The 13,493-nt window shown below is 42.2% G+C and overlaps 2 protein-coding genes across 2 annotated transcripts in view; both read left to right on the top strand.

The window, feature by feature from the left end:
* Window positions 1-804: 804 nt before the first annotated feature.
* Window positions 805-2,036, top strand: ctu1 (cytosolic thiouridylase subunit 1 homolog (S. pombe)). Its single transcript, XM_037681212.1, has 2 exons — window positions 805-1,300; window positions 1,376-2,036. The coding sequence occupies exons 1-2, from the start codon at window positions 805-807 to the stop codon at window positions 1,909-1,911; spliced, it is 1,032 nt and encodes a 343-aa protein (XP_037537140.1). The 3' UTR covers window positions 1,912-2,036.
* Window positions 2,037-4,881: 2,845 nt separating this feature from the next.
* pxnb (paxillin b) overlaps window positions 4,882-13,493 on the top strand; it is a 39,392-nt gene continuing 30,780 nt past the window's right edge. Inside the window, exon 1 of the mRNA XM_037681203.1 lies at window positions 4,882-4,957. Within this exon, the coding sequence (XP_037537131.1) occupies window positions 4,945-4,957 (13 nt within the window). The 5' untranslated portion in view covers window positions 4,882-4,944. The remainder of the gene's footprint in view (window positions 4,958-13,493) is intronic.

Below are 13,493 nucleotides of genomic sequence, written 5' to 3' on the forward strand. Positions count from 1 at the left end.
TGTGTGTGTGTGTGTGTGTGTGTGTGTGTGTGTGTGTGTGTGTGTGTTCAAACATGATGATTAACAACAAGAACTGTGTAGCTGCTTGTCCAAGTTTCACCTCAAAGTCCAAAGTTGTGTATTGTTTGGGAATCAAATATGAATTTCACTCGGTGATACTCAAGTAATTTTGTAATTACAAAACATTATTTTATTATTAGTTGATATTTCTGTCTGTCTTCATTAAAATAAATGTGTCTTAAAAATTAGAGACATTTTTTTTTTCTTCAGTTTTAGAGTTGATTTCTTTGTAAATTAGAAAACTTGCCTCATCAGGTGGGGTCTGTTTATTTTTGGTCAAAGTTCATGGATGGTTTTAACTGCTATGGCTGAGAATGTTAACTGCCCATGAACCATATGTTTGAGTTAGCAGAGAGAGCTGGATGAGGAGCTGAGTTGAAGCTACAGTGCAGCTGTTGATTCAAGGTTGAGCTGATAAGTGTATAAAAACAAGCTTCACACACTGCCTCTGGCAGATTCTTGTGACTGGGCTTCATGTGTGTACTTCCTGTTTCACTGTGTGTACTTCCTGTGTAATATCTGTGTGACCTGTCCTGAAAATCTGACCTCACAAGTAAAAACGGTTAAAAATCTCCTGTTGTCGAGCGCAGCTCCTTTGAGATAAAGTGAGAATATTTTTCACCAACAGAATCCAAACCTTATTCCTCTCACGTATCAGTAGGATGTTGTCGTCAGAGTGATTGGGTGCGTTTCTTTAACCCACATTGACATGTTGTGTTTTTACCAGTTATCTTTCCAGTCAGAATGCCGGTCCTGTGCAGCAGCTGCTCTGACAAACGTGCCGTGCTGAAGCGTCCAAAAACCGGTCACTCTCTGTGTAAGCAGTGCTTCTTTTGGGCCTTTGAGGAGGAGGTGCATCAGACCGTTGTGGCAGCGGAGCTCTTCAAACCTGGGGAGGTTGTGGGGATCGCCGCCTCTGGAGGAAAGGACTCCACGGTGCTCGCGCATGTCATGAAGCTTCTCAACGAGCGGTACAACTACGGCCTCCAGCTCATGCTCATCTCGGTGGATGAGGGGATCACTGGTTACAGAGACGACTCCCTGGAGACGGTGAAGAGGAACCAGCAGCAGTATGAGCTGCCGCTGAAGATTGTGTCGTACGAGGAGCTGTACGGCTGGACTATGGACGCTATAGTGAAGCAGGTGGGGCTGAAAAATAACTGCACCTTCTGTGGAGTGTTCAGAAGACAGGCGCTGGACAGAGGAGCCATCATGCTGAAAGTGGATAAGATATGTACAGGTGAAGTTCTGAATCCATTACTGATGTTGGCCTGCACGCTGCGCTAGAATAACTCACGCTTCTTTTGTTTCACAGGTCACAATGCTGACGATGTGGCAGAGACGGTGTTGATGAATGTCCTGCGTGGAGACATAGCTCGTCTTCGCCGCTGCACCACCATCGCCACAGCCAGTGAGGGTGATGGGGTTGTACCGAGATGCAAACCCCTCAAATACGCCTATGAGAAAGAGATTGTTTTATATGCCTACTTTAAGAAGTTGGACTACTTTTCTACTGAGTGCATCTACTCTCCCAACGCTTATCGTGGCCATGCAAGGACCTTCCTCAAGGACCTGGAGAGTATACGACCCAGCTCCATCGTGGACATCATCCACTCTGGTGAGAACCTGTCTGTGCGTGAGGGGGTGAAGATGCCAGTCCAGGGCTCCTGCACTCGCTGTGGCTACATCTCCAGCCAGGCGCTGTGCAAGTCGTGTGTGCTGCTGGAGGGGCTGAATCGAGGTCTGCCGAAACTGGGGATAGGCAAGCACCACCGCCTGCACGACAAAATCCTCTCCCAGCAGCCTCTTACAGAAAACGAGAAGAGAAAGCTGAAATCTGTGGACTTGTGACATTTATTAACAATTTAATGTTTAGGTTATAGGATCAAAACTGAGATTAAATTGTTAGAGGTCAGATTTAAATTACCGTATTTTTCGGACTATAAGGCGCACTTAAAATCATTTAATTTTCTCAAAAATCGACAGAGCCAGTGCGCCTTATGTATTAATTCTGGTTGACCTTATTCTTACTGACCTCGAACTGGTTTTATGTGGTACACGGCGCTTGAAAATGGTCAAAATGAACTTGTTTCGCTTAATGCACCTTATAATCCGGTGCGCCTCAGAGTCTGAAAAATATGGTAAACCAGACAAAACTCAGCAGGGAAGCATCTTCAGAGTCAGGGTAATAAATCATTTACAACTACCAAACTAAACTATACCTTTTTGGTGGGTGACATGCACATTTGTTGTTTGATACTGTTAAAACTTTTACAGAAAGAAAGATATAGCGATGTGAAATCAGTTAGACGTTTTGTTTTTTACAGTTTAAGTGCATATAAATAATTTCAGCCAATATGTTTTAAAATGAAAACCTTTTAGCTGTGAGGTGGGGACAAATGATAAGGCTGTTGAACCTCACATTTTACATCGTAGCGGTTTTTGACATGTATAAATGACAAAGATGATTATAAAACTGTAATAAATCTTTTTATAGATCATTTATTGTTCTCAAGTGTTTAACATGTGATGCCAATCGATATCACTACACATGACTTGCACCATTCTTATCACTTAGCAGCTTAAATGGTTTTTTTTCCACACATTTTGTTCAAACCTTTAAAGTCGTGCAAGAGGTCATGCCCTGAGCATGTGTTGTGAATGTCTCCGCTACATCCACTTCAAACTTTGACTCAATCTTGGTAAAATTGACGTAGTAGCAGCCCATTGACTCCAACAAATAATGCTACAGTTTAAGTTAAAAGCTCATGCAACAAGCAGCTCTCTGAGTGTGCACCAAATTTTAGCTCAGTGTTTGTAAAACCGAGTTATAGCCATGTGTGTTTTGTGAAGCCGCTTAGCTGTGATGTTGATCTTGGATAGGGGTGGCTTCAAAAGTTAATAGTTTATGTGCGGCCACTGATAATCAAAATTTCATCAGGTCAATAAAAAATCATTACTGGTTCATGAGATGCTAACAGACAGCTCCACGAGCACACGCTCACACACCCACCCACGGGCACGATCAAAAACATCACTGCCCACCTCTGAAACTTTAGCAGTCTTTATTTCTACTTTTTAAGCTGCAGTTGCAAAGCTCCAGTCCCCCGGCAAAAACGGTAATATTGTGTATGTTGCTCAGTGTCAGGAGGGTGATCAGTTTTGCATCGGGGAAACTAAACAGCCACTGGCCAAAAGGATGGACCAGCACAGAAGATCAACATCATCAGGCCAGGACTCTGCGGTCTACACTCATCTCCAGGCCAGCGGTCACTCTTTCAGGGATGAAGATGTTCACATCCTGGACAGAGAGGAACGATGGATTGAGAGAGGAGTAAAGGAGGCCATCTTTGTGAAAAGCGCATTAAACAGGAGAGAGGGCCGCCATGTTCAACTGTCCCCCTCTTACAATGCTGTTATTGCTAGTATCACTCAACCATCTATGAATGGCAAACAGACATCAGGATGCTAATGATCCATTGTTATGCTGATGGTCCTCCTTTCATGTGAACAGATAGTTTTGGCTGTCAGCAGCAAACTGGTTGATCCACTAAACGAGAAGGTGCTGCTTATAAAACTGAGTTTATTTCAGCTCCTCAGACTGAAGAAGTCTTTTGGATAAAAGACTAAACGTTTCAACAACAAGAGTCCGTCCAGAAGACCTGATTTAACTTTATTACCTGACCTAACTTATTACCTAATTTATAGATTCAAATTCAGATACTCTTTTTTGTCGAACAAAATTATGTACACAGGATCAAGTCAAGTCACATTTATTTATATAGCACATTTAAAACAGTAACTTATCAAAGTGCTTACCAAAAAAGATCACAGCATCAAATATTAATAACAACATATTACAGCAATAAAAGCATAAAACATTAAATATTATGAGAAACAATGAAATACTAAATCAAATCACCATGTGCTAAATGTCAGGGAGTAAAAGCAAAATGGATGAACACAATCATCAACAACGAAATACCCTTATTAGAGAATCAGAGTTTCTTTATTGTCATTCGCACCTCATGTGGTACATGTGGTGGAGCAAAATTATGTACACAGGGTCCCAGTTACATCCAACAATAAAATGTAAAAGAAAAACAATGATAACATCTAAGATATGAACTAAGAAAAACATCAACTAAATATACACTAAGCACTCATAACATAAAACATTGAACATCAGCACAAACATGAACATGAGTCTGTGAGCAGATGTGCACGCATGAACACATCAACATTGAAACAGATCAGCAGCAACATGAAACAGATCAGCAGCAACACAAAACAGATCAGCAGCAACACAAAACAGATCAGCAGCAACATGAAGCAGATCAGCAGCAACATTGAAACAGATCAGCAGCAACATGGTGTGATTTTTCACAGTGATTATTCTGGTTAGAGATTCATGAGTCTAACAGCCTCAGGGTAGAAGCTGTTCCTCAGTCTAGTGGTTCTACACTTAATGCTCCTCAACCTCCTTCCTGAGGGGAGTGGGGCAAAAAGTATTATTACCCAATTACCTAACTTTATTAACTTTATTACCTGATTTAACTTTATTTACTTATTTGTAAATGAGTCCCGGAGGCTCAATGGGATTAACCTGTATAAATAAAGGTTGAAATAATTAGATTTTTCTACCTGGATTATTGAGCGTGCACCAGGACACTGCAGTTCCAGCATGTGGCCACAGGGTGTCGCTGTCCACCGAGCTTCAGTCAAAGCACGCGCCGCGTTAAACTCTCACACACACACAGCAAAGCGGCGCGTGCACGAGACGAGTCCTCACCAACTTCCCAAAGGAAGGAGCGGAGAAGTTGAGAAGTTTAGAAGAGGAAAGTTTTTGTCCAGCAGAAGACCGGCCTCAACGACTCAGCTGCCATGGATGATTTAGGTGAGTTGCGACGGTGTTGTAGACCGGGAGAAGAGGGGCCAGCAGCGGGGTGGAGGAGCGGATTTTACCGTAACGTCGAGGTTTTAGCGGTTCTGTTCCCCCGTGGGTCAAGCTAGTGTCGGACAGGAGGGTTACGTTTTGTTACATTTGATTTTAAAAGGAACGTAGCTGCTATCGACGAGCACCCCCATAAAAATACAAAATAAAACTTTCTCACGCGCTGCCCTGCTCGTGCTTGATAAATGCGCGCGTGAAGGAGGAGATCTTTAGCTGACATTTTGTCACCGAGCTCTACGTGAAGTCCTGCACTCCTGCCCCGGGAGACTGGTCCCTCAGCACAGGTTCAGTCCGGAAACCAGCACGGGTTTATTCTAACCCGAGTAATAAATTAACTCGCGTCCCGAAGAAAGTGAGAGTTTGTATAAAGTTGGCAGCTGCTCTCACGTGAAGCTCAAGTTTTGTTTTGCTGCTTTTTGTGGTTTTAAAGCAGTTACTGTATATTAGCATTTAGCATAGCACTTTATTATAAACATCAACTTTATGAAATAATACTAATAAATGATCAGAACTACCTATTATTAATAAATCACTGCCAGGTTCTTAGATTAAATTATAACCCCTTGATTGACCTTCTGCATCATTTGTTTGAGAACATCAATCTTAAAGTGAGATAAACCTTTAGCAAAGGCTGATTTTGATTTAAATCCTCTCTCTGTTCTTAAAGTCGGTGTACAGTTTAATATTAGCTTCCTGTGGAGGTGTTATTTACTTAGTCAGCCCCAAGTGATCCCCACAGAGAATCAACCTGAGATAACACATACATGGCTACGATTCAGTCCAGTACTGAGCTAAACTTTATTGTGGTAGTAGCTGAGAGTCATACCTAACACATTTTCTGATCGCACACGACATTGCACAAAGTGTTGTTTTTGAGATGTCACCAAAACGTCTATGATTCGTTTACGACACCGGTGGCGGGCGATATGCATTCCTTTCGTGGGGAGCCAGACCTTTCGTTTCATCAGCTGCTCTGTTCTAGTTCAGAAAAAGAAACGAGTCAATGGAGGCACTTTTCTTGATCCTTCAAGGGGGAAGCTGCAGTTAAGTGGGTTTGTGAATTGTTTAAGTGGAAACACGATGGGCCACATTTAACGTTTGGTCGCTGAGAGAATACCTTCAGGCCACATTAGATGCTCGGGCTGCTGCGGGCGATTGAATGGACCCATTGTTGGCTGAGAGGGAGCTCACAGCCTCTAAACTGCAGACTGATGAGTGGGGGGGCTGCTGAGGAATTTTGAACATCATTCTCTGTCGGGGTCCAAGGCCAAATACTCGCAGGGTCATGACTCACCTCCTGCCACTTCTCTCAGCTTTCTGTGCGTGACGCACGTTTGTTTCAGTCTTTCCTGATTAAACGTTCAAACTCGAAGCTGACGGTGAAGAAAAAACAATCAAGTTCAATATTAGTTAACAAGGACCTGTTCACTCTGACTAAACTCTCAGCTCATACGAACAGGCTGATCTGTTGAGACAGGACCTAGCTAAAACCCTGGACATATTCAGCTTTTTTTATTTCCATCGGACCTACTGTTTGTCATTAGGCTGCCCTCGCCGCTCACAGCTGGAGGAAGGAGTCCCCTCAGCAGTGTGAGAGCATTTGGACTTCTGAGTCACTCGCAGTGGATCAGTCTTACAGTCCAGATGGAAACCAGACGTTAAGCTTTTTTCATTCCTGATGTGGCCCAGAGGACGGGTCGTGGATTCAGGGTGCGAGCCACACGTGGCACGTTGTCCCGTCTGTTCTGCTGTTTCACGTTTGTATTAAGCGAAGCCACCGTTCAGCTCGCTCTGAATCCTTCAGGCTCGCGTGAGCTTCAGATGGACTGATCTCACATGCAGTTTCAGATCTGCAGGGTGACACCAAAGATATTCAGTTTTAGGGTTCCTCAGACTAAATGGAAGACTGGAACAAAAGGCCTAGCGTTCCACCTTTAAGGAATGCATATCGCCCGTCGCCTCTCATGCCAGAGATTTAAAGCAAGATGTTGAGAAACTGAGCCATTTTGATAAAACCATGTTGTGAAATATGTCGAGAATGACTTTCAGCTACTACCAAGCTAAATTTAGCTCAGTGTCTATAAAAACGACTGAGCTGCAGCCGTCTTGAATTGGGTTGACCCAAAAGTTGTAGATTTGCATCCAACAATTACATTCTGAGAGCTTCATTGAAGTCTAGTCTGTGGTTCTTGAGAAGTTTTGCTATCAGTCATCAAACAAAGTCACACACATGCAAACACACATGGGCGGAAATTAGGGATGCACGATATTATCGGCATGGTGTCGGTATCGGACGATATTAGCGTTAAAGTTAAATATCGGACATCGACCATTCAGTCAAAATAACTCACCGATATAAAAGATGCTGTTCTTGTATGAGAACCCAGTGACGAGGACGCCTGCAGCACCAGCACAACGTGATGACGTCACGTGCGCCTTTCCCTGATCTCACGGCAGAGACGAACATTCAAAATGTCGGCGGTGTGGAAGTTTTTTTGTTGTTGTTGGATTTGTCAGAGTCCGAAGATTTTTGGAGTACGCTGAGCCTCGCTACATCGTCCCCAGTCTGAGATATTTTTCTGACGTAACTTTACCCGAGTTACAATCCGTCATTTCCGACGTCATTGAGAAGCAAATAGCTGATAGCACTTGGGTGAGTTTTACCACAGACGTTTGGACGTCGTGTTTGCCCCGTTAGCATGATTAGTCTTACGGCACAATAGACAAAAACTTTGAACTTTAAAAGTCTGTCCTTCATGCACAGGAGTGCAGAGGATCCCACTCTGCAGCTAGGAACCTGGAACAAGCCTCCACAAGTGAGACAGCCTCACAGGTGGCTAATGCTAATAAATAACACTTTTTATTTAATATAAGTTAAAGTGCTATGCATATCATATGGCTGTTACTGAATATATGTCACCAGCTCTTACAGATGTTGCACAATTTTTCTAGCAATTAAGCCAAATAAGAGGAATATGTCCTGACAAAGGAAAATATATAAAAATATCAGTATTGGTTATCGGCCAACATATCGGCACATCGGCCAAAAATCCAATATTGTGCATCCCTAAAATAAACATTATCCTCCTTCATCTTCAGTGGTGGATCAAGAATATTAAGTTCACAGAACCTGGAAGTTTGTTGGCACATTTGTTAAAGCACTTTAAAATCATAACCTAATCTTAAAGTCTGAAAAACTTCATCTTTATGCTGACCGTGTTTATCTGCACCATTATGTCAAATTTAATAATAATACACACATGTAGTGACGTGTTACCAGACAGCTCAGTTCAACCCTTATTTTTTCCACATGCGGACACCTGGAGAGAGCAAACAGATGATCTGAAGTTGCTGTTCATGCATGCTCCTCACAGCAGGGGATCTTTCCTCTGGTGATCAACTTTCACAAGTGAGGGGGTGCAGGGGAGTGTCCGTGCAGAGCTCAGTTGGGAGGGCAGGATGCAAAACTTATGGTGTCAGACCGTCTGCAGAGGAAGAGCAGGGAAGGAGGCTCGATGACTGTTTTTGTGTTAATATCAAAACCGCTTGTATTTTAATGTGTCCCACATTGAGTGATAAACAACATACAGAGAAAAGAAAGAGCTGAAGTTACCAGCACCGACATGGACACGTCCTCCCACTGACAGTACTCTACGTTCCCACGTTGTCTCGCCTGCTGATCTTCTGGACATTTTACAGGAAATCTGAATGATAAAAGCCTTTAATAAGTCTAGACCAAAATTCTGCTAACAATTGCTGCCCCCCCCCCCCACCACCACCACCTTCCTAAATATGTTCAGATCTGCAGTGTTTGTGTGAAAGCGTCTCAGTTTTTCAACGCTTCATCAGCTCTCGCTCGACACCACTGGAAGGACTTTACCACAGTTACACCCCGTGTCCTGACAGAAAGATGAGCTCCATCTAGAAACGGTGTCGTGTTTCTTGAGACTTCAATGGTTCTACTAGAAGTAACGTCTCTAATATTTATTATTGTAAAATTTATCGAGCTAGGCGCTAACGCTACCATGCACGATTGAACATCTGTCCAGGTGGAAACCTGGACAAACAGTCAGTCTGGAGATATTTATAAATTTGATGCAAATTTACAAATATTTAATTTATGTATTTATTTTCTGATTACTCATACAACAGAGAAAATGTGTTGTTTATTGTTTACAACCATGAGAGTTGCAAGGTCACCTTTTGTGTCTATTGAGGCAGAAGCAGCAAGCAATGGAGTATATACAAACGTTGTAGTGCGATCAGTTGATCACCTGGCCCATGAAGTAATTTCTCCTCAAACGTTGATAACATTGTGGTCCTGCATGTTTACAGTATTTACACAGCATGCCAGAAATCGTTGAAGGTCTTCAGTGGTTTTCTGTGTCTCAGTGGGTCAGCAGTGCAGAGTTAGTGTTACCAAACTAGCTATCATCACCCAATGAAAGCTGCAGGGTTAGTGCATACCACCCTTAACCAGCGGGCCTGCCTGTGGAAGAAGCCCCTGACTGTAAATCTGCCTTGTTCCACACCCATCCTGTTTTGGGTCTAGAGAAGAGAGAGCTGCGTGGCTGACCTCATCGCTTAGGCAACCGAGCCTGTTCCACATCCTGAGGAAACAGTGCCGGGAAACAATGAGCAGAGTCAGTCCTGGAGACCAGCAAACACTGTTAAAGGGGGCAGCTGTGGGCCTTCAATCTGTGAACTCGGTGCTAGAACAGCATTTCCACTGTTGAAGGCTGTTGATTCACTTGGAGCTCCCGCTAGTCTCACCCTGACTCTGTCATGCTGTTTCCAAGCCTTTTCGCTCACATGGCTTTGCCTCTTGGCTCTGAACATGGCTGAGTATTTACTGAACACGTTTGGGTAATGGAATCAGAAGAAACATTGGTCCTTGGTGGATTCTTGCAGCACAACAGAAATAAGGCACACCCAGAGGAAATTCAAAAGCTGTCAATGCATCCCCAGCGTGATGAACTCTGAGTCTGTTTTGTTTCCTTAAAACTTATTTTGGTGTCATACAAGTTGAATTGTACCTTTTTGTTTGTTTGTTTGTTTGGACCGCTGATTTATCAAACCTAAATTCTTCAACACTGACGATGTAGAACAATCTGAGACTTCAAATGCTTGCAGATCGGTGCTGTTTAACAATTGCAAATTATGATTAAAAACTACATTTACACCAGGTTTAGATGTTGTTAGGTGTTGGGAAAGTAACAGCAACACTCATAGAAGTGCCTTAAATGGTTCAGATGACGTCATTTTTTACATAACAGCTTAGTTTCAGAAGTGGCAAAACAAGAAGACAAGGAAAATGTATCATTTACTGCTTTAAACATTTAACATTATTCACTGACTGGTAATATTTTGGTTTTTTGACCTATAATACATTTAGCAGCAACTATTTAGCTGCAAATTATCATTAAAATTTCTTGCTTGTTAAGAACAAATGAAACTTCAGTGTGTCAAATGTTAACGAGGTTTAGAAAGAAAGAAAAGCCTCTTAAGACTTTTAGGACTATAATACGTTATGTGATGAGTGGGATTTTGTGTCTCAGGTTTCTACACACATTTTAGACTATTTTTGATAAAAAATGGACACAATTTAAATGTGTATTTACTGAGTGACACCTCTGCATTTACATTTTATTTGGCGTTTTTATGCACCAAGTAATTTGTAAAATCGACAAATCATTTAAAAATAACATACTTATTAATTAGCATTGAAAGTATTTCGTAGACGCAGTTATAAATTATTCATGGAATATTATTATACAGTGTTTGATTGTTTAATTATAAAAAAACCTTGGTAATTTATTCAGAAATGTCTGTTTTACCTGGTTTGTGTTTTTGTACAGAGGACTATAAAAACCAGATGTGGTCATGTAGACAGACTTCAGTGGAAGTGTATCTCCTTTCTTGTGTAATGACCACACCTCTGTTGGCTGATTACTTTTCCAGAAAACAATGTTGTTTTAATAAGCTTTGACACCAGAATACGACATTCTGACTGTCTCCAGCAGCACAAGCTCCTCGCTGACATGCGGCTGAATGTGTCCTCAGTGACCGTGTGCTGCGGCAGGCTTTAGACTCCCCCTTGTGATCTGATTTACTGTTCTGTTGGGGAAGTACTTTTATTTTGGTCCAGCGCTCTTTCAAGGGGAGTGTCATCTTTCTGATATGGGTCTGCTTGGCAGGGTATTTTTAGGCACTAATCACCCGAATATCCCTCTGTCTCTCTGATTGTATGTCATAACTATCATTCATCTTTTGTCTGTATGGGACCGTGTGTTCGACCACAGAGCCAGATGTCGACATATAATCTGTGATGCTTGACCAGTGTTTACTTATTAATCCATCTTTCTGTTTGATGCCAGTCAATTTTCTCTCTTCTGTTCTAACTTTTCCTGGTTCCTGCGCTGCCACAGCCATCCCTGTCTGTCTCTCTGGCATCTCGCCTTCCACCGCCTCACCCTGGCCCCTGCTTTGCTTGTTTGTTATAAATATCCCGTCGGGTTAGCCTGATGGGATAGGGTTTCGCTGTGGGACTGTGGCCATTTCTACTACTTTTGCTCCCTGGGTATAAACAGGTGAGCTGAATGGACCCTGATGACCCATCACAGTTGGCCAAATGTTAATAAAAAAGATCAGTCATCCGTGGTTTTGTACTCCACACTGTGTGGTAAAAGGCAGTAAAAACACTGACATCTCCCTTGTTGTGGAATTCAAAGCATGCAGTGGAGCGGTGGATGGTGGCCCTGTAATTGTCAGTGTTTTCATGTTCTTGATAGACAAATGGTGTTTTGTATTCACACGTTCTTCACCAAGTCATTACCTATAATCCCGTGGAATTGGAGGACTTTTCTACTTGGCTAGAGTTGTATTAATAAGCATATTTTTTTACAAATCTTGGGCACAGGTAGAAGTTTTTAAAATAAGTTTTATGGTTGTATGGTCTCCTTCCAGAGCAACGTCCTACGTGCTCCTACCTGAATGCTTGTCTTGTTTTTTTCTAAGTGGACAGAGGAATGTGAAGAATTCCTCATGTACCCTCATTCCCATCTGATAAACATAGCAGGACTGTGGCAGGACCGTGTGTGGGTGGATGTGGGTGCACAAAGTCAAGACTGTACATGTACCCACTGCCACAAGAATGTGTACAGGATCAACACAAGCTACCACAGCGTGACCACAGTTAGATCCAGGACAGAGCTACTGCAGATCAGTTTATTGTCTCACTGCGATCTGAGAAATTCATTTAGAATCATTTGATCCACTCGTCATTTTGATGACAGCTTTATTCCTACCAGGATGTGTGCATAATGGACCATCGAGCGAGGATGCTGTTCGAGCAGAGCTGGACTTTGTCCATTGTGGCTCGGACCCCCTGTCTGGAATGGAAAAGATTAGCCCGATACTTGGCCTACATGTGTGCATGTTTGCATTCTTAATGCTTCTAATTTTTTGTAGAGCAAAGTTCTCTGACCTTGTATGCACTGCCAGACTGAGTTGTAGTTTTAAAAACACGTAAATAATTTAGGAGAAGTCAGGGAGGCAAGAAAATATGAGTATAAAAATAAAAGCTGAAGAAACGCTGTGTGCACTTGTTTCAGTAACTCAGCTTGTTTAATGTTTTACTGAGAGTTGTGTGTGTATTAACTCGGTGTTTCACACTACGTATTCTACATCCCTCTGAGACCTGAAGTCAGTGGTCATGCTCACTTATATTCTTTCACAGGCTGTCAAAAATAAGATGGTTTCACTAAAATAACTCACCTTTTAAGACCCCTAAATGATCAACAGAATAATTGCTTTTTTTGGTCAACATTTGTCCTGTTTTTTCTCCTCTGTCCCAGTTAGTGTACCGTAAACCACTGATAATTAGGGCTGAATGAGTTTGGAAAATATTCCAATTGTGATTTTTTTACCTCAGTGTTGCGATTGCGATTTAATATGTGATTATTTATCAATATCTTCTTCTCATGTATTTCTCAATGAACACAAGCAATAAATAAATCTGTTTCAGTTGTAAAAAGAAACTTCACTATTTTCAGCTCCGCTGCAACTCTGTTCCTGCATTTTTTTATAGCTCCGGGATAGCAACTTGACTAAAACGTGTGCACAAGGGCATTCTGTACCGCTTATCCACTGTGTTTACCAAAGCTGTAAACCCATGTTTGGTCACTATACTAATGGGCATCATGTCTTTCGCTTGCTCGAGTTATTTCCGCGTGCCGTTTCGAATTATGTTCATACAGAGTAATACCTTCGAACAGTTCGGTCAGTGATCCCTGTCGACTGGTACTTTGCTTATTTGAAGTTGAAGCACTGGTCATTCACATTCTAGCCATGCAACTATCATAAATAGCTTTGTGGTGCTTTTTAAGTGTTGATAAAGATTTGTGGTGTTACCTCGAGAAGTAGCAACAGCAACAAGGAAAGTTCTGCACAATACATGTTGTTGCGCAGTATCTTCTTT

This window comes from Nematolebias whitei, chromosome 8, assembly GCF_014905685.2.
Source record: "Nematolebias whitei isolate Nwh7 chromosome 8, NemWhi1, whole genome shotgun sequence".
In the NCBI taxonomy this organism is placed as follows: domain Eukaryota; kingdom Metazoa; phylum Chordata; class Actinopteri; order Cyprinodontiformes; family Rivulidae; genus Nematolebias; species Nematolebias whitei.

Bases quoted from the DNA above. Each gene is read 5' to 3' on its own strand.
- ctu1 (XM_037681212.1), top strand. From the start codon at position 805: ATGCCGGTCCTGTGCAGCAGCTGCTCTGACAAACGTGCCGTGCTGAAG. The intron at 1,301-1,375 runs GTGAAGTTCTGA...TTTGTTTCACAG, and splicing joins AGTGGATAAGATATGTACAG to GTCACAATGCTGACGATGTG.